At 41.7% G+C, this 21,150-nt stretch overlaps 1 protein-coding gene across 1 annotated transcript; it reads right to left on the bottom strand.

Annotated features, from left to right (window-relative positions):
* Positions 1–3,006: 3,006 nt before the first annotated feature.
* On the bottom strand, positions 3,007–11,011 carry STMND1 (stathmin domain containing 1). The gene is given in 7 exon segments (XM_075086144.1): positions 3,007–3,043; positions 3,045–3,241; positions 3,243–3,278; positions 3,711–3,833; positions 7,555–7,709; positions 9,862–10,042; positions 10,904–11,011. Coding segments are annotated over 7 exon segments (813 nt in total). The 5' UTR covers positions 10,988–11,011.
* Between the last annotated feature and the right edge of the window lie 10,139 nt (positions 11,012–21,150).

The following is a 21,150-nucleotide window of genomic DNA, read 5'->3' as shown; positions in this document are numbered from 1 at the left end:
ACATTAAATACTCGAAGGCATTTTAAAAGCAGATACCTGGCACCTACTTGCTGCCCTGCTTTTTTTATGCAAGCAGTTAGCCATGGCTGGGAGCCCTGCAGTTGTCAGCTATATCTCAGTGTAATTTTATACACAGGAATATTCACAACGTCCTGTTCCTTTGAACTCAGTTGAAACAGCAGGCTGTTCCTTTGCTCAGAAATGTAGCTTTGTTCTCCCTGCTTAGCTGTTCTCTTATGCATTAAGCAACAAGTCCAACATCCACTGAAGGTAATGGAAAGACATGGATGGTTTTCAATGGGAGTTAGATCAGTGTTCAGAGAAATACACAATTCAGTAAGGCAGGCTTTAATGGCTTCCTTATTAGTAATACAAACATTAGTTTACTTGACAGAGAGATTTTATTTTTATTTTTAAATGATTTCCAAGTTCAGAAAAGATTTAAACTGCATGCCGAACCATGAGTTTGTATCTTCTATTGCAGGAAAAGGCTCGGAAACTTACTGTGCCAAAAAGTATGAAATTGTGGGTTTCAGCAGATCCTAACAGAGGCAATAATTAAAGTTGTTGTGAGCATTGTATAAGGAGAAATCCATGCATTTTTTCCAAGACTGCTTTCCACTACTTGTACGCAATGCTCAGCCTCTTCCAACAATTGTCCTGGAAAGACTCTGCTGGTCTGATGGGGTCAGCTAGACAACGCAACAACCCCTTGACAAAGCATATACCAGGCTACCTGCCTTTCATACCCACCCTGCCCCATGAGGTGGGCGTGGAAAAGTTACCTGCTCTGGGCTTAAACTCTCAGATGTGCTCAGGAGGAAGAATTGAGTGTTTCACTTCTGAAACAGGTCTGTGCTCTCCCCAAGTAAAGCTGACAAGCTAGACAGCATCACTTCTCAGCCCGCCAGTTGAACTACACCGCGCCACAGTCTCACCTCTAATCTTTGATTCTAGGAAGATTTTCTAAATAGTCTGCTTTTAGTAATGACACTTGCAAGGGCCCTCTTATTTCTTGTTGCTTTTTTCATGGTATCTTTGCTGCATAGTTGATTTGAGAGACTAGCAATCACGTCTGACACAGAGATGAGCCAGGCAGAAGCACATGAGTGGTCGTATTACAAAAAGGCACCTTTTCTAGTGCTATACTTCTCTCTGTGTATCACAAGGGCTTATTGGGCTTTGTGGTGCAGGGAGGCAGGATCCTCACCCACGAAACAGTGGAAGAAATGGCACTGGCTGCAGACAGACCACTGTATTCCATTCTGAAACTGTGGGAAGGCACTGGGAGACTATTAGCACTCAAGTAACTTCACTGCAAGCAGAGGCAAATTAACCTGGTGGAACTGTCTGTATGGATACATATGTGCATACACAAACCAGTTTTTATTCCAAGCCTGGCCAGGTAGCTTTAGCTTAAAGTACCTAAGAAACAAAAGTCAGTGAACAGCCTGGGTTAACTGTATGGTGAGAATGCACCCTCAGATCTCTTACTTCTCCTATCAGGTTGTTGAATAATTTTCAACAAGCTGAGTAAAGTGTCTCTGTTTCCTAAGGGTATTTTTCTCTTTTTTCCTGTTTTTCTACTGTTCTTTCCAGGCAACACAGGGTGATTTTCAGGTTTTATTCTCTATTGCTAATAGAGGGTTTTTTGGTTTGTAGGGGGTTTTTTTGGTTTTTTTTTTTTTTTTTTCTTTTTCACAAAACCTGCCAATTTGCCCAGGCCTGGAGCTGGGCTGAAAGAATAGGCTCTTTCTGATGAGCTGCCTTACTTAGCTCCTCAGGTGGGATCCCAGCTGCTCAGGAAACGAGATGAGCTCTTGCTCCTCCCCTTAGTGATTTAGTACAAGTCTGGCAAGAGAAGAGGGAACAGGAAAGCTTTTTCTTCCTGAGAGTGATAGGGAGAGCTATCGTAAGACTGTAAAAATAGGGACTACCTTTTTGTCTGTTCTGCAGCACTTGGCATGTGGTTTAAGAGAAGAGTGGTCCTGTGCTGCAGCTGAACTTCTGTGGCTTGGAAGGTGGAAAGGAAGAAGGTGTCACCTGTAGCTGGAGGTAAGAAGGTAAAAAGCCAGGGTAGGAGCAGGGCTGAGTACGGTGTGGGATTGATGGGGAAGAGAGGTGGGTAGAGCCTGGGGCCCAAGTGGAAGTGGGGATGGAGATGTTTAGAGATGGCCCAGGATGGGGTGGCAGGGCTTATAGCAGGGAGAGCATGAATGGCACAACTGCTTTACTTCTTACTTTTGGAAGAGCTGGCTGTAGTAAATGTTGCATGCACATTGGAGGCAGGGCATGGGGGATTCCAAAGTCAGAAGGCTGACCAAACACATTACTCTGTAACAAAAACAGTCATCGTCTTCCATGTGGACAACCCTCCTGTGCTTTGTATTTCTCAGCCCATTAGTTTTTTTTCTCCATTGCAGTTTGAGTGCTTGTTCTGGCCTTCCTTTGTATGCTCAATGCTTGCCCAACAGCTGTTCTTGGGGTCTGTTGTCACCTTACTATCTGAAGCTCTCACCCCTTTGCTAGTTGGTCTGAGCAGCAAGTTAAAAGTCTTTGTTCTTACTTGTAGGGTCCCACCATGTTCTACTGCCCCAAGCCGCTGCTGTTCATAGCTTCTTCCCTGCACATTCCTGCTTTTCTGCTTTCCTGTGTGTGTACAATGCCTTTCTAACCTCCTGTTCCCTAGGGAAAGGGAATCTATTCATGGCGTCATCTAAGAAGTGAGCTAAATTTAATAATAATAAAAAAGTAACTGTGATAGAATCATGATGATGTGTATGTGCTCGAACTTAGTTACTGGCTGGTTACTAATTTGCGGCTTCCTGGCTCTTCTCATTTGTTTTGTTACTTTCAATTAGTGTGTAACAATTAAGACTAGATACTATTTTCCCAGGTGAGATGGGTAGCAGGAAGACTCAGCTGTGCCCCGTGATAAAGCATTTACTTATGCCCCCCCAAAAAAGCTGCAGGGAGCAGAGGAGTTCTTAATTTTGACAAGACATCTTAGATCCAGATTGTTCCACTGATGCGGTTGTAAGTTATCAGACTTGATGACTGAGTCCTCAGGGTAATTGTTTGTGGCTTCTACTGCAGTTATTTCCTTCAGCAGTACCCCATGCTCACCATTTAAAGGTGAGGGCTGAGGGGTGTCTGTACCTCCTTGACTTTCAAAACTTGGGCAGTCCTTTTCAGTCTGTTTCCTTGCAGTTTGGTGTTCAGTTGCTGGAAAAAAATGTGATGTGTTGTAGTGTTTTGTTCAGTTCCTCTTCCCTAACCTAGAACAGAACAACAAAAACAGCAATGCTTTGTAATGAGGGATGGAAGTAGATATGTGTCAAGCACATGCAGCAGTTATTTCTATCTTTCTACCCAAATGTGATCAGAATGTTTACTCTAGTTAGCACTGTATTTCATCAGTTTATTCTGGTGTCTATGGAAGATGCATCTTTTGCTATGGGGGGCGGGGTGGGGTGGTGGGGAAGACTGCTCCACAAGCTTCTTCTCATGCATATTTCTGGAGTAATCTTCCAGGCTTTTGGCAAAAATAAACCTGGACTGAGATGAATATAAGACCCACTGTGCTGCCATTGATCAGGTTATGGTAGTAGGTTGTACATGAACTGTCTGCGTTAGCTTGATTTGTAAAAAGTAGAGGGGTTTAGGTGATAAAGCCAACACTGGAAAAATACACAGCAGAATTAGATGACCTGTTTTTTCACTTCAGCAGAAGTCTTCATGTCCTTCACTGTAAAATCACCCACTTTGTTTCCAAACTGAATTTTTTCCAGCCTAGCTGGTGGTTTCTTCAGTGTTGTTTCCAGGGCATCTCTCTGTAAGGACATTAAAAGCTTTCAGCAGAGTATATTTTGATGTTGGGATGACACTTTGCTGCTTGCCTTCCACTTTTTTGTCATGCGTGGAGGTGATGGACTCTGATACCAGTGAAAGCCTAGAAATAATGATGTGCTAATAACTGTGCTCGCTCATGAGTGAGTGTTGTCTGCAGATGAGAATTCACCTTTTCTGCCGAATGATGTGTCTGTGAAGCTTGCAATGTTGCTGTACACCCAGCAGATGTGGGGATTTGGTAATGAGGCCCTAAGTATTTAGGGAAGTTACTTTATTACTGCTGGAGAGATTTAAGAATGGTTTTGTTAGAGCTTTGTAATCATGATACTGCTGGCCTCTTCTGCATACAAATGAGCAGCCCAATCCTAGAGCTCTGCTGCTGAGGGTAGCACTTACTCCTGGAAAGATGTGGTGGTTATTTGATCAGCCTGGAGGCTGAATTCTACCTTCTTCTGTATGATACAGTTTCAACAGTTTTTAGCATACCAAGAACCTAGGGTTGAAATAATCACTATCCTGCTACAAGCCTCCTTAGTTATCTACTACCCAGACTTTTATTGCTATAAATAACTCTAGAAGTCAGGCCTCACTGCCAGAAGTGTTGAGAGCTGCAAATAGTATGGAAGATGACTCATTTGGTGAGATGAAGGTGGAGCATGAATCAGTAGGAAGAAAACTGATGTACAAAGGAGACGTTTTGAATGCAGATGACACAAAATCTGAACAAAGCAATGTTCAATCATCATAAAAATGAAACAGAAGACTTTTGAAAAAGGAAAAAAAAACCCTCTTCTATCTAATGGTAAAGGCCATTCCAGCAAAAGCCGAAGTGGGAAGGTATTGCGTTCTGAGCATGTCATTCCTTACCCAAGATAAACTAGACTGCATAGGAGAGATGAATGGAAAATTCTTCCCAATATGTCCAAACTAAACAGAGCATCCAGAAAGCAACCTGCTTGCTGAATTGTTCTGTGTCTGTCTAAGCTGAGAAAAGACCTTATCTTTGAGCTAAACGGTTTTGGGAGATCGGGAGCCCTCAAAGCTTCAACAAGCCCACACTGACGGCTAACAGCAATGGAAATGCTAAAATAATAACCTGTGCGCAGTCCTTGTAAATGATAACTCATAATAAGGGGATAAAATTCCTGTAGACCATTCCCTTTGAAACTCCAGCTTTTGGTCCCTTTGCTTACCCTATAGCTCATGCACACAGGAGTTCCTTTAAAGGCAGACTTGAAAAAAAGGTACCCGACAGATGATATCCTACAGCTGCTGGTGCACTAATGAACTGAAGTGTCCAGTGTTGTCTATAATTCGAGTCCTGCCGCTTCTTGGGAGTAGGGTTGTTTATTAAGAGTGTAAAAAAGTTCTTTAGGGGTGAGGATTAAACATGTTCATGTTTGACATCAGCTACGATTCTTTGGACATGAAGAAAAGGTTCTTCATTGAGAGGGTGGTCAGTCAGTGGAATGGGCTCTGCAGAGAAGTATTCATGGCACCAAGCCTGTCGGGGTTCAAGGAGCATCTGAATGATGCTCTTAGTCACATGATCTAGTTTTAGGTAGTCTTGGAGGAGCGGGGATTTGGACTCGATGCCCTTTATGAGTCCCTTCCAACTTAAGATATTCTATGATTCTGTACAAGCTTTTTGAAGCACAGGAAGGAAAAATAGCAGTTACTTCTCCCCAAATGCTGAAACGTACTCATGCAAAGAAGACTAGATACCTGTACCTTAGGTGGAACCTCTAGCTCTGCTGGCATTTTCAGTAAGAGCCACTGTTAAAATTGTAGTCTGGTTTATCCTGTGGTGTGTATGGCTCTTTCTTGGCTTTGTTATGCTAGACCCATAAAATATTGATCTCTGAAGTACTGCTCCTTTAGAGCAGTAACACTCAGAAACAGGTATAACAAGGCATCTTAACCTGTACTACCTCGAGTTCCTTTGTTCAGAATAAAGTGAGGGACAATCAAAAGACCGAAAGCTTGTAGATAGCTGTTTCATGGTGTTGGTAATGGCAGGAAATCCAGAGAAGATGGGTAATGCTGGAAAGGCTTAGGGGGATATAGATACTTACATGGAGCAGAATTATGCACAGGAAGGGGAAAGCTTTTGCAAGGATATATCAATCTCCAATATTATTGTAAAAATAATCTCAAACCTGCCTGTACTTGTCTTTCATAGTGCTGTGAGGTCTGTGAGCTCATTTCTTCGCTGAAGCTAGTGCTGTACTGAAACTCAGCATAAAGCTATTCATGCTTATTCCTGGTCAATTCCAAAATTTCAGATGTGAATTTACCCATGTGTTAATACTCAAAATCCAGAGCTGCATGTTGTTTATTACCCAGACATATTCCAAATTACCTTTTCTACTGTGTCTGTGTTCAGTGCATTTAGTCCCTCTATTCGCAGGTAATCCGCTGGATTTGAGCTCTAATGGAATAAATTATTATTATAGGAGGTAATACAAGCCAAATCTTCTATTGCTACTAAGGGAGACCTAATAGTTAACTGCTAGTGACAGATTTATGTTTTCACTTGTAGATTGCCCAGCTCAAATGTAAAATATCACTTGGGAAAGTTGGCTTTGTTAGTGAAAAATATGAGGTTCATTTTTAAAAACTGTACTGATCTTTAAGACAAAAATCCTCCTGTTGAGAGGATAGAAATTCTCTAAGGAGAAATAGCACAGACTGAGTTTCTGTCAATAAAAGAGCATGTGTAGTTTAATACCCGACAGCTTTTTAATACAGGAGGAAAAAAAGAACAGACACTTGCCTATCTTATGAAAGGGAAAAATACAAAAACCTGCCTGCAGTATGTTACCTAAATTTAGCTACAGAGAGGATAATCCTCTCAGATACTAAAAAAATCTGTCTGAGGGAAATAAGTAAAGGCTATGGAGACACTGTACTCAGAGACCCTCCAGCCCCATTTTCCAAAGTGCTGGCCATAGGAATTGTGTTAGGCAGCACCAGTGGCCAGGCTGTAAGGTGGCACTTGTAATCCTTCTTATGAAAGTTTTTGTTTGATCTTCAATAATAAGTGGCAAAGGTTAGAGAGGTGTCTGTGAATGGCTTGCCTCAAATGACAAAGCTATTCCAAGTCATCCTTGGTTTGAGCTTGAATTGTTCCTGTGTCCAAGCAGTGGTGGGATTATGCCTTGGGTGATACATGTCCACAAATGCACCTCAGGTTATCATTCAGAATGAAAAGAAAATGGACACTAGCTTCTTATTCAAATACCAGTTCTAGAATTTTTTAAAAGTTCATTTTGTAATGTTTTCTTAGTCTGAGATAAAATGTGAATTGTGGATTTCTCAGAAGTGTGAACATTTAGGATTTCTGAGGTCTTAAGTGCGATTATAAGCCCTGACAGTAGTATTTCTTCTAGTTTTGCAAACTTGAGAAACAAGTTTGTGGCATGTAACTTCCAGTGAGTTTTTCAAAGAGCAAGTTCTTAGTACTCTTGCTGTCTCCTTTGTCCCCATTTGAAACAAGCCTGGAAGCTGTAAACAACTGAAAACTACTGCCAGCTTCTGTTGTATTAACATTTCCATAACACAGTTCTCTGTTTAACAACTTGCTTCTAAATTCTTAGAGGAGATAAGCCTGGATGCTTTGCACGTGCAGAAACTGCATCTCAGGGTGCTTACAGTAGGGTCAGGCCTGTAGCAGGAGTCTGGCCTCATAATGACACTTACCTTGTTTTCATACCCTTCTACAGTCCTGGCAGTGGTACTTTGGCTCTTGATTATTCCCTGCGTCCTCAGCTCCTCAAGAATGTCTGATGATTTTTGCCTCTCTGTTTCCTGTAAGGGCGATGACTTACTGGTGAACTCGCTGGTGAGCAGTGCGTCTTCAAAAGATGAAAACATTAAAACTTGTTAGAGCACTTGGCATTCAAACACAACTTCATGATGTATTTCCAGTGCCAGGGTTTTTATTTAAGAGGTCATGTAGTGAGAACGTTCAGGGGAGAAGACCTGCTCAATGCTCTTTTCACTGCTTAAACTTTGCAGTAAGCTTTTTAGTGGCTTGGAAAATGGTGCAGGCACCTAGTTCAGTTTCTCACTGCAGTCAGTTGCACCCAGAGGGGCATGGTCAGGAAAGCATGGAAGTGTGTACTGAAGGCTTGGGAAACCAATTTTTGAGCCTGTTCCCAAAGAGGGTCCATAGGGAGCTGTTTACAGGTCAAGTTCTCAAGGGTCCTGTGACATGGGTTGGAGAAAGTCAGGCCGGGATGGGCTAGTGCAAGCCTACTAATGGGCTGTCTTGTAAAGATCACTGCACTCTTCTGTTAAATGAACCCAAACTTTCATATGCTTTCATCGTTTATGATTTTTGTTGTGACAGCATTGCTGCATTTGAGCTTGATCATAAGCATTCCAACACCTAATTATATATTTATAAACAGCAATTAAGAATAAAATTATTTTGATAACCCTTCTGAGTGGCTGTTTAGTTTCCACATATTAGACATGAATAAACAACTAACAACTTCATTGCCAGGACCCATCAGGTTTTTTCAACCCTCAGTTGACAGTTCTACCATCTGCCCAACCTCCATTGCCAGAAGATAGAGCTTTTGTATGAAGAATGCTTGGACCAAATCAAAATCGCAATTATTTGACATCTGCCAGTCTCTATGAGCAGAGTGGGTATGACAATGTTGGCTTATTTTTTAGTTGTAAAACAAAAATACAGAACATCTACCATCTTGCAGAAGCTGACTCCATATCTCTCCTAAAATAACTGAACCAGTCACCCAAAAAGCATCGGGGTTCAGCTGTCAGTCAGAACACATAAATGTCAGAAGCCAGTATACAGCAAAATGTATCTTGGCAAAAAGTAAAAGCATGATGAGTGGGCAACGTTGACAAGTGATGTGAATTTGTATTGGTTTTACTAATCCATTCAGGAGAAAAATGTAGTTGAAATATCTTGGTATGGTGTGGGTTTTTTTTGTCTTGAAACAGAAGATTGAAGCGTGATTTCAAAAACTTTCTGTTTAGAAATTTCCTGTGAAGTTATCTTCTAGCAAGTGGGAGGAAAAGGAGCTTGAAATGAAATGAAACACTATTTCAGAGCAAGCAAACAATCTGATTCAATCTGAAATGAAACCCTTTCATCATGTCCTTCTGTGGCATTGGGAGTTAAGTCCTCTTTAATGAATAGCAAACACCAGTAATTATTCCTTTTGTGTTCAATTTGAAATATTTTATTGCAACCCTTGTTTATGACAAAGACTAAACAGCCACTGTAGATTTTCCATTTAGTGTGTTTGAAATGTAAGCTGTTCATGGCACTTGAAAGATACAAGAGCTAAACTACAAAATAAGGGGGTTTAAATGTACCAAAGATGGTGCTGCTCTTCCATTAGCAACTCTTACTACAATGGTATCCCAATATTATAGAAAAGTTTGGGCTTAAGTGTTCACTTGTAATTAAAAATTTCTTAGCAGGTCTTTACTTATGACTATTTCTGCAATTTTTATAGTTTTCCCTATATGATAACTACCCCAGCAACTCTTGGTTGCAAACTTAAGGAATAACATGGTATTTACTTACTGTCTCTACCTGATGCTAGTCAGGGACATTGTATTAATCATTCTGTTATTAAAACGGATTTGTAGCAGCAGACTGACATCCCTTGCATTGGTATGTGTCTTCCCAGCATGCCATAATCCCAGTTAGAGAGGGTTACCCCCAGCAGACAAGGCTGGGTTTGTTCTCTTAGTCTGTTCCTGGCATCTGCCAGGAAAAGCATCTACCCTGCTGCCTGTTCTGGTAGCGAGGGTTGAATCATGCTGCAAAACAAAACCATCAGCTAGGAGATACTTTCTGCTACTATTGCATGGTTTTAAAACAGTGCGAAGAGCTCGATCCTTGCAGCGTCGCAGCATGAACGTTTCTGGGTTATAGGAGTTGACTGTAACAATAGACTCTCAAGATTATTTGCTCCTAGGTCTCAATTTGTGGAGCTGGTATGAACTTCAGTTACTGTTTACCTGTGCTTTGTGCACTGATGCTTTTCTGAGATAATGTATATCTTTCTGGTAGTTCTTCAAGGGAGTTTCCCTCACTGGTCTCATTTTCAGGTTTGGCTCCATCCTTTGAAGTCCCTGCTGGCCAAGCTGCCCCGTCCTGTGAGGGGACAGCCTCTGTTCCAGCAACGCTGTCATTTTTAGTCTACAAGAAAATGAAAAAATAAATGAGAAGCTCCTCGGGCTTCTAAACACTTAAGGTGGTATCTAGAATAGTCCCGTAGAATTGGCAGGTTCTGAGTGGAGTGGAAGACAGGTGTTCCTGATACTTATCTGTGTTCTGTCACAGCGATGTTGATGGTGAGGAAAGGTCTCTTGGAGCATTTTGGAAAAGAAGCAGTGACTTAAGCCTAAATGTGTCCATAATACAGTTAACTATATTGGAGTATTGTTTCAGTGCTTTAAGTGTCTTCTCTATGTGGATTGTTGGTTAGAAATTTAAAATTGGGTTCTAAATTAGCACTTGGTAAGGTGTTAACCTGTAAACGTTTTAAGCAATAGCTTTGAACCTCCAAAGAATGCAGGATTAGAGCCTGGATGATTCTTGTCTCTTTGTACGTTTGGGCTTAGGCTGATGCAATTCTGCAGACTTCACAAAGTGGCTGTGCACATGTATCCTATAATGTTTTCATATATACAAGCCCTCTGCCTCAGTAGCGTTTTGAGGCAAAACGCACCTCGCTGCAGTGTTGCAATTCATCACTGGTGTGGGAGATAAGTGCCTCTAATTGTGTCTTTAATAAGGCAAGTGAGACACTGAAAAACCACTTTGCAGGTGCTGTAAATTCAGGTCATGCATGTGGCCAAAGGGTAAGTCTGCTTCCCCTGTAGCATAAGGGTTGTATTAAGTGGGGTGAGTGATAGCCCTTCTCTTAAAAAGCTCCCTGACAGATTCAGAGCTACCGTTAGCAGTAAAACCATTTCTCTGTATGCATGTCCTTGTACACTCGTGCTGAGGCATCTCCTAACATACTTGGTACAGAATCTGTTTAGAAGAAGTCACTACCTGGCTTTTGGCTTCCTGGTTGTTCTGTAGCTCCTCAGAAGACAGCTGTGCGACAGTGACCCTGTTAGAAATATTGCAGCCCATGATGAAACGGTGACCATCTGCTTCTCCTTGCTGCAAAGTCCAGGGAGTAGGAATGCCCTAGTCTCTTTCTTGGGAGCTTGGTGGCTTGTTATCACCATGGAGTCTAACCGTTGCCAGGGCCTGTTGCTACAATAAATAACACCACAGAAGGCTTTCTTCCTATGTCCTGGCATACAGACGTCATCGTCTTTGTCCAGGCACCCTCATCTGACGTGGAGAAGGAGTGTGTTTCTTGTGTGCAGCTGGGATGTTGGTCAGAGCAGCAAATCTCTACAGGTCATCAGGTTATTCAGGGTGTTAGTGAATCTCCTGTGGGAACTCAAGTGGGGACACTTAGGCATCTCCAGCCTTTTTTTCCTTTTTTTCTTTTTTAGATGAATAAGATACTGTCATGTAAAATACATGCACATTTCTGTCTCTGGTTGGATTTTTCAAGTATTCTTCAGCACTATTAGCAATTGGAAAAGATCAGTCCTGAACCAAGCAATTCCAAGCAGCAAGGCAAGCTTTTAAATGGGAGGAAACGTAGTCAGGAGAGAAGGAAAATGTTTTAAGCTTCCTTTGATATCATTGTGCAATTTCTTTATTACTTTTTCAGTTTGTTCACTTCCTTAGAAGTAGATGTCTGGGAGATTTTTAAAAAGGGGGGGAGGGGCAAAAAAGCGCCATGGTTTATATTTCCAAGAGGTTGTTATGAAAGATAGCAGAGAAATGTTAAGGCAATGCTGTAAGTTGAAGATCGTAACTGGTCATGTCTTGAGTCACTTGTGCTGAGATCATCAGCTGTTATAGTTGGAAGAATTTTTTTTGACAAATATTCACATGAAACTAACACTGTGTGAAACAAAGATTAAAACAACCCCAAGTAATTACTAATACCTATGAGGAATTATTATTTTATTGTCCTGTGACCCTGGTAATAAATGAATGTTAGCCTGTAATGTTACCTTGATTTGTAGTGGAAAACTTTCTATAAAACTTGCCCAGTTTCTTTTCCATATATGTGAAATGAAGATGTTCACATGACTAATGTCTTTCAAGTAGTAAGGCTGTTGAACTTTCAGAATCAAATGAACCCCAGTGCTGAGACAGAGTGACTCCAGCCTAAGAGATCACTCTGGACAGATGGCTGCAGGCAGCCCTATGTCTTCCTCTTGTCTCTAGTCCAAACATTCAGCTGGTCTGGTTGGAAAGCTGAATAAACTCATTTGCATGGCAGTGAGCCTAAAGTGATCTTCCCCCCCTCAGTGTGCCTTATTTGACTGTGCAAAGCTTATTGTATGGCTTCTAGGTTGTAGCTAGCGTCTCTACCCACCTCAGAGCGCGTGTCTGTGACTGTACCTACCTGTGCTGGTATCCTAGAGCTGCAAGGAATTCTCAAATGCGCCTCTACTGTCTCTTGAGAAACAAGTGACTTCCAAGAAATCTTGTTCTTTTTTCATCCCTAATCAACAGGGACCTGATTCTTGTGTCCACTTTGAATTCAAACTGAATGCAAGTCAAATAACCTTTTGGTGTGTGGGTTTTTTGTTGGTGCTGTTTTATTTTTTTCTCTCTTTAGCAGATGTTTGCAAGTTGTATGTGATAATACTGAAATATGATTGCTGCTTGATGTATGGCAGAACATGATGTACAGGTTGAGCTTCTTGGTTGCATTTCTGATTAAGCACTTGCTGTGGTGGTGCAGTTCTAAAACTTGTTTATAAGTAAATAATAGGTAAAGTTTTCAATCCTTGAAAAAAGGTAATTTGTTTTTGAAGGAACAAATAAAAGTAAGGTGATAAAATGGAAACTGAATGTCAGTTATCAAAGAAAATTGGTTAATTGTAAAACCATAGGCTATAGCATAATCCAAAACCAGGTAAGCTTTATGATTTATTCTTTACAAATTGATTATTGGCACATAAGAAGAAAGAAAAGTGACAATTTGAAGAAATAAGAATACATGGGATGTAATAAGTGGCATGAAATCTGCCCTCATTCATATTTATGAAAAGAACCTTTTCCGAAACCAACAGAATTTGTACACTTAGAGCCTGATCTTTTAATATCTTACGCACATGATTAAATTGACGTGGTGAACGGTATGTTTTTGAATAATCAGAGCTACAGGCTTTCAAGAGCAGACTGCTTTCACACTGATGCTCCCTGACGATAGAAAATCTTTCTCTCATTTTAGCAGGTTTTCATCAATCTCTAAAATTAAGAATGAGCAAGCTTCAGTACAGTCAAGACACTGGGATGTGGTTGAAAAACAGAGGATAATTCTTCATAAATACAAATATAGGATACTACCCTTTAAGAAAACTCATGGAACAGAGCCTATGTGAAGCACAACATTGAAACTGGAGAGAAAGAGGAGCTGTGAGAAGGCTGGTAATGGTGGGAAGGGGAAAAAAGTGCCCGTCTCTTTATGCCTTGTCTTGTGAGAATGAAAACAAAAGCCAGTCACAGGGATGTGCATGTTGGGGGGAAAAAAACCACTACAAAATCAGAAGCAGCTGTTTCTGTAATTGCTGGCATTATGGGGAAGAAATTGAAATGTATGTATGTGTTAAAATGAGCACAGTTGCTTTCAAAACTCTAAGATCTGAAGCTGTTCGGTGGCTTGCAGGATGATTAGGAAAACTGAATGGGAGGCAGGACATCTTGGTGCTTACAACCTTACCATCTGTCTCTGATTTATGCTCCTAAATTAGTAGGCTACTGCAGAGAGGTGAGAAAAGGACTATCTGTGGAATGGCATTTCTGATACACAGCAACGCTTTGCTGGTCTCAATAAGTGAAAGATTCCCATGTAGTATCACCAGCCTGACATGTTCACAGATACAAAGCACTCTCCTAAGTCTTGGAGGCTGGCTGAAATTATTAACAAAACAAAGCTTGGCTGATTTGAAGGAGAGGGGCAAATTTCTGACATTTTTAGTCTGACAACATTCCTCCTGACTTTGAACAATAGAAAGCGACAGGGTGGATTTTTCAGGGACAGAGCAGCCACATTTCCCTTTGAAAATAGGACTGAATAGTTGGGCAGCCACAGAGGAAGCGCCCTGATTATTAGTGAGCATACATAGCTGTTTGAGGGAGAGTTTGGGGCCAAAAGGACTCTGAAACAGCAGCCCATACCATACCTGTGCCTGAAGATGGAAAAGGGTGCCTGTTTTCCCTGTGCTCTGGTGACTGTCCCCTAGGGTGCTGCTGCAGTCCTGATGAGGAAGCTGTTTTGCTAGAGACATGGGTGATGGAGGAGAGGGGCAAAATCCCGCCCCTGGAGATGGGGGCTGCAGCTTGGGTTGAGTCTGGAGGCTGGTAGACGTGGAAGACAAGTGAGCTGAGCTGTGGAGTGGGTGGAGGGAAGAGATAGAGGGGGAGATGAGGTGGGCCTGGCTACATAAGGTGACTAGAAACCAGACACACTGGACACAGGATCGAAACGGAGAAATTTTGCAACTGAAGTCAAAGCCTCTGCAGACCATGTGAGAACTGATGCACTTCAAAGACTGGTTGCTTAGCTAAATCAAAATAGACTTTCACAGACAGGCACTACGTGATGCTTCTTCCCATGGGGTGTTTTTCTGTTCCCAATTTGAAATCCTACCTGGGTGGTAGTGAATAAATTTGTCAGGGCTTCCACTCGGGCTCTTCCATGTCAGGCTCTGGGTACCTCCCAGATGGGCTAAATACCTTGCAGAGCTGGCCTTTAATGTGGTGCCTGAGTTTTGACCTATAGCTTAGTATTTGTAAGACTGGGAGGGGGAAGATGGCTACAAGTGGAGCCACTGACTGGGTGGCTGTAGTCAATGGAGAACTGACTGTTGGTTGTGCAGCGCTAAAACAGCTCCGTGACTAGCTTGTGTGTGTTGTTTCAGTGCTGCATGTGATCCAAATGCTGTACGTAATCTCTCCATGGTGACTGCACAGCATTTGTTTCTATTTAAGGAGCGAAAGAGGTTTGGGTTTTCTGCCAGAATTCCCACTCAGGTAATTACACTTCTGCCTGCAGAATTTCCCTGTAGCTTCAATTGTAGTATTTGGTCTTCACTCCCACTCTAAAAAGTGCAGACACAGACCTGCTGCCATGTTTTGGGAACGCAGCAGTGGTTGCTTTGCTGAGGCAAGCGAAGTGACCCTGCTGTGCATCATTTATGCTAGATCTACCCCTAGTAGAGTGCTGCGCCCAATCACGCTACTCTGCAGCTCTTATATTTCTATGCCTGGCTTTGGCATAACAAGTTGGTCTTGCTAGTGATACTGCTAGATGATAGTGAGACAGCCAGCTGGAAGCCAATGAAAAGATGATTAAGAGCCAAGAAAAAAACATATGGGGAGAGAGGGATTTCTCTTTACAGAGTTATAAGTAAAAGTGTTTGTGTCTTTGGATCCCACTAGCTGTTTTTTCCCTTCTTTGCATCAGCTTTATGGGTGGGAAGTAGTTGCAGTTGATTAACAAACTCTATCAAATCTCTTTAGCTAGAACAAATGTTGTAAACAGTAGATGCTTCAGGCAGCTCTGTCAGTACTAAAAATCAACAGGCCAACATTGTAGTGGTAATAACAAATATTTAACAGTTTTTAGGCTAACGTTAACTAAGATACTACATATGATACCAACATTATATAAGTAGTATTGTTTTGCAAAATGAGACATATTAAGTGGAGGGTCACTTCTCCCAAATTTAGATGATGTAGTGATTCTTTTTCTCTGAACTCATGACAGCAGAGCTAATAAAGTCCAGCTCCATCTGGAAAATACTCCTGCAGATGCTTAAATCTCTTTGAAGTCAAAGTAAACACGGGCTTTGTTCACTCAGAGCCTGATACAGAGATTTAAAACCGAGGATGTCCAACATTAATAAGTTAAGACTCATCAAATGTGATGTAGATAGTAAACAGAAGCAAGACAATTGAAACAAATTATTGATTCATGGAATTTGGTCTTTTCACAGAACGTTCACATGCAGATTGTGTTGCTATTGAATACGGACCTTATTCAGATTTACTAAATGAATGTTATGGTGAGTGTGTGGGTTTTAAAAAAAAAATTCTGTTAACTCTGTATAGTTCACATCCTAAAGACTCAAGCTGTTTCGCATATGTTATTGTTTCAGTCTCCCTGACTGAATGCTATTCAAATGAATAGCACTGAATCCCTGCTTGAATTGGTATTAGGAGCAGGGGTGCTTAAACTCTCTTGAGGTTGCATGTTTCTCATGAACATGGGGTAGTTTAAGAAAAAACTGACAAGTAGGAAATGAGAATTTTTGACAAAACTCAGTGTATTCCTTCCTCTCCAGTATGAGCAAGTTAATTCTACTTGTTACTATTTCTAGAAGAGTTGGGTGCTGTGCTACTTAATTGAGAGCAGGTTATGCTAGTGTGTTCTTCTCTTACTGCAATGTTCAAAGCAGCTTTTGCACAGTGCTCCCTTGAGCAAGGATTCAGGCTGGCCTTTCATGGGTTTTGTTGCAATATGGCAAAAAGTACTAAGTGTGTGTAGGTGGGGGACACTGGTATCTGACTGTAAGACTGCCGTGATGGCTTTGAAGGACAGATCTTCATGATGTTCGGAATCTCTGTTGTGGCCCACCTCTGCATCCAATTCCATGCAGAACACAGCTTGCCTGAGACAAAAGAGCTTTTTCTTTCTCTATCTGACTAGAAAAACTTAATAAAGGTGAAGAACAGTGCTTATCTTTTGCCTGCATCCATCTTCTTTTTCCACTCCCAAGCACCAGCAAAAATTTCCTGCTTCTCTGTTAAATTGATCTCTGTGAAAACTACTCATGTCTCCATCTTAGGTGCTTTTGCTTTCAGCCCAAATACACCAGCCTCTTCTGTCTTTGCTGAAACTGCCTATAAGTGGTATAAGTGTACCCGTTGGTCTCAGTGGGATCTGTTGTCACCCTTACTTGAATTGGTGGATGTTTTGGTCTTTGGAGAAAGCTTGTCTTTCTGCCACTGGAGAGTCCTTGCAGACTACATGGTATGAAAAAGTCCTGTGCTCTCTGTAGTAACTCACAGTGGCATTTGTTCTCTGAAAATATTCAATGCAGACAAATGCAGCTTCTGTATTGGGTGGGTTTGGAATAGTTTAGAAGTCTTGCATAAGTTTGGCCTCAGCTTGCCTTTTTTTCCCCAGCCTTTTCAGACCTGTACAATTTTACTTGGAATATCTGATGCCAGACTTAGCATCGAATTTGAAGCCAGTGACACTAATGACTAAGTTCTCAAAGCTGTAGTGGAAATCGCCAGGGGTTCCCCTTCTAAGCTTTCAGCTAAGCTTTTCTAAGGTAATACAGGAACCTGGAAGTGCAAACCCTTATAGAGGGGCAAACCAAAGCCTTATCAGAATAGGGGACCTCCACATGTGTGGTCGGAAGGGTATGCATAAATGAGAATCTCTTGGCAATATTTCTCCAACCCTGGGAACAAGCTATGTGAGATGCCGTGCTAATGGATAAGGAAGTGTGGATGCATAGACAGCCCTACCTCTAGCTTCTGCCTATCACTGGGAACTGCAGTCTTAGACTGCAGTTAGGGACAAGCTACCCCACAGGGAATGAAAAAAGCCAGTGATCTGATACGCTTCTAGTTGCTGGAGCAGACCTGGTATATTCCAGACATCAGCCTTGCTCTGTTGTGAAGTGATGCTAGAGTTCCTTTTGTGGGACAGGACAGCTCTGCTCCTGGAAGAGTGCTGCCCCAAAAGAGCACCACCTGGCTCTGAAGTGACCTGGGACAGTCGACAGCCCTCCAGCCTGGGTCAGCTGGCATCCTCGCTTGTTCCTGACTGCAGTTTGGGCTTTGTGGAAGGGCTCAGGAGAAATGCCATTGGCTGGCATCTAGATGTCTGGCAGAAATACAGAGGGAGACTGCCTAACTCGACTGCAACTTTCCTGTGCTAGAGGTAAGGGAGATTTGTGAAGTCAGTTAGACTCCAGATTTGAACTTCCCTCATGAGTGTTTGGAACTGGTGTTCTCCTTTCAGTTCTATATGCAGATAAGCTGCTACACATTGGACTTGGGATGCTCCTGGAATGAGAAATGGAGTGTATAATATAGCTGCTTTCCAAAGACTGCCTTGTCAGAGTCTGTGATTCAGCTCTTTGCCTTATGGATTAAACTTGGAGTATTCATGTACTTTAAAATTTCTTTTAAAACAGTTTGCTGAGATGAAGTCTGTGCTGTTAATTAGGGCTCTGCTGCTATTCACAGAATGCTGGCTGTGCTGAGCAAAGCTCTTCAAACACCCTTTTCCTGAATTTGAACAGGCAAAGCACTGGCCTCTCATGTTCCTTAGCAGGTGGTAGAGGTGAGGTGAGGAGCTGCTTGTTCCTGGTGGCACTTCTGTGCTTCTGAGAGACTGGCCGTGCAATGAGGTAGAGCCAGCACTGCTCATCTCCTGGGTCTTTTGGGAGCATGGGGTGGGGAATGGCTTACTGCATTGCCAAGCGCAGTCCATCATTACTGTGAGCGACACATCGTAAACATACATTTTGCACAGTGACCAAATACCATATTAGCAGATGTTTAATGTAAAATTGTCAGAGCTTCTAAGGAAACTGTGCCACAGCTTTGCTCTTCTGCTTAATGGCAATTTCCTTCAGACTCCCAGCCTTTTATCTGTAACTGGTTCATAGTTGTATGTTTATATTTTAACCTTTTGTGATCACTTCTTCGATCCCTTGATTCTGTGGGTCCCTTCCCTTTCTCAGGGAGCATCCCTCCAGCTTCTGCCCCCTTCTGAGTGAGGGACCTTCATGCTTTGCCTATCCTTGCCCAGAGCCAGTCCTGTTTCATCTGTTGTATTTTCTTGTGGGACAGGGGCTGTACTTACTTTCTTTGCATAAGCCTGCATAGAATTGAGGTAGCCCTGCTAGGAGTTTAGGACATTCTTGTGGCATACAGTAGTATTTGGGAATAAAAGTGTCATATATATATATAGTTTAAGAATCAGCTAAAATATTTCCTCTTATTTAGCTGTTCACACCCAATTCCTGAAGTCCTCTGCTATACTTCTACGCAGAGAGCATTTTCAGTCCTAATGCAAAAGCTGTTCAAAAATAGATTGAATCAGATTTTTCTGTCTAAATGGGGAATGGTCCAGATTTACATGTGAGAGCTGGGATCAAAAACTTGTTGTTTGCTTCTATTTAAACAAAATATGTTTGTTTTTTTTTAAAAAAACCGAAGAGGTTCCAAAATTTCTCTTAAAACATTCTTCACTTTCTTATATTTCAAAGAAAATTAGCAGAAACATGGAGCTGCTTTGGGAGTTGTAGAGATAGAATTAAAAAAAAAAAGAGTTGAAATACAATTGCTGAAGCTTGTTGGGAGCCGAGGCTGGGAGGCTGAAAAGTGTTTACTAGAAGCATACTAGCTGTGTGGCTGGGAAACATGGCAAATATATTCACTTTACATGAGGACAAGTGGTGATAGATCAGAGTGCTAGGTATGGTGTATAACCCGAGTGTAGAAATGCCTTGTTCTCGGGAAGCTTCCATCTCTGGAGTGGAAGGCAGCAGCTATTTTTAGTAGTGTGCTGCAACATCATACAGGAGAGCACAGAATGATGCTGTCTCCCCAGCTCGCTTCATGGGTGACTTTTCTAATTTTCTAAGGAAGGACTGATAAACCAGTACCACCAGATGAGCACAGACCTCATGCTTTTTTGAAAGAAGTCAGCAAGACTGTCTGGGGAACAGTCTACAACACAATAACAAAAATTATTGCATCAGGGAAGAGCTCTTTAAGCTCTGCCCTGGAACTGTAAGTGCTTGCAGTACTAGCTTCAGAAATAAGCATTACGGTGCAGAGCCTGGCCTGTTTCTGTCGGGTGTTCAGAACAACAGGCCCTGAAATGGAAGAAGCTGGTTGGTCTTATGTCAGGATGGGAAATGTTCCCTGTGTAAAGGGACAGCAGGAGACTGACTTGTGTCTTAACTCCTTTTGAACCCCATTCCTGAAGATTTAACTGATTCTCAGACTAGGTACTTCCCTCTACGTATGCATGAGATGCATACTGCGTTCTTAAGAGATAACAACAATCCCATGCTTTTCTGACATGCGTGATCAATCAGAAGTGAAATCCTAACGTGAAACCTTACAATAAAAGCTTGCAGAGCCTTTGGTGAGCCTTGAGAGGTTGCTGGAGTTTCTAAGTCAACATTTCGCTTGGGCAGTGATAACGGGGCCATCATGTTTACTCTTCTGTTGACGACTGCTCTGCTGATTTTTCCTCTGCAAATTACTGTGGATTTAGCAAGTGTAACTGATGAAGAGCTGTATGAGTGCAACAGAGCAGTCTGTTACTGCGGAAAATGGAGGGGGGGCGCCAAACAAAAAAACCCAAACCAAAATGCAAACACACAGTCAAAATCTTGCCTCTTGTATTCTAATTGCTCACTTTTAAAACCGATGTGGTTTTAAAACTGGTGTGGCTGATGTTTGAAGTTATTTTATGCTTTTTCCTGGTGTGCAGTTGTGCATATTCCCCACTCCATATAACTTCTCCTATGTAATAATGAAGCTAATGTGTCTGAGAGCCTGCTGTTGTTGAGGGTGATAATGTGTGGAATTCGGTGAGTTAGTTACTAAAGGATATTATTTCAGCAGTTATCAGAGAATAGATATGTAAAATGTAGAACTGTCTAAACTTGGCGAGTGCATCCAGGATCTGTGTTTTCCTGATTAGCAGAAGTGCTGGAGTTATTTTAAAAACAAAGCATAATTGCAGGTTACTCTGTTTAGATGGTTTTCTTCAAGAAAATGGAAATATTTTTAAACATGTTTTTGTGTATATGAGGGATTTCAGTGCAGTTCAAAGGCTTGTGAAGATCCAGCCTTTATGACTTTCATAAAAGCCTTGCAGGAATGTTTTAGCAGTTTGTCCTGGTGCATTTATAATAATGCATGGTGGTGATATTGGGAGGGGAAATAATGTTTTGTTGTGCATTTGTGAGCAGGGACCTTCAGTTGTAATCACAATATAAATATGACAAATATATTGATAATTCAGTCATGTTATGAGCTGTGGAACTTGCATTCCTGTAAAGGAAGACTGCAAATGGATTTCAATACATTTGGGAGTCTGATTTGGTTTGTATACCTGTCACCATAGATCTTTGATGCTGTGTATAGTTTAACATATGACCAACATAATG

This window comes from Phalacrocorax aristotelis, chromosome 2, assembly GCF_949628215.1.
Source record: "Phalacrocorax aristotelis chromosome 2, bGulAri2.1, whole genome shotgun sequence".
Classification (NCBI taxonomy): Eukaryota; Metazoa; Chordata; class Aves; order Suliformes; family Phalacrocoracidae; genus Phalacrocorax; species Phalacrocorax aristotelis.
The sequence above is the reverse complement of the archived record's forward strand: the minus strand, read 5'-3'. Positions and strand labels throughout refer to the sequence as shown.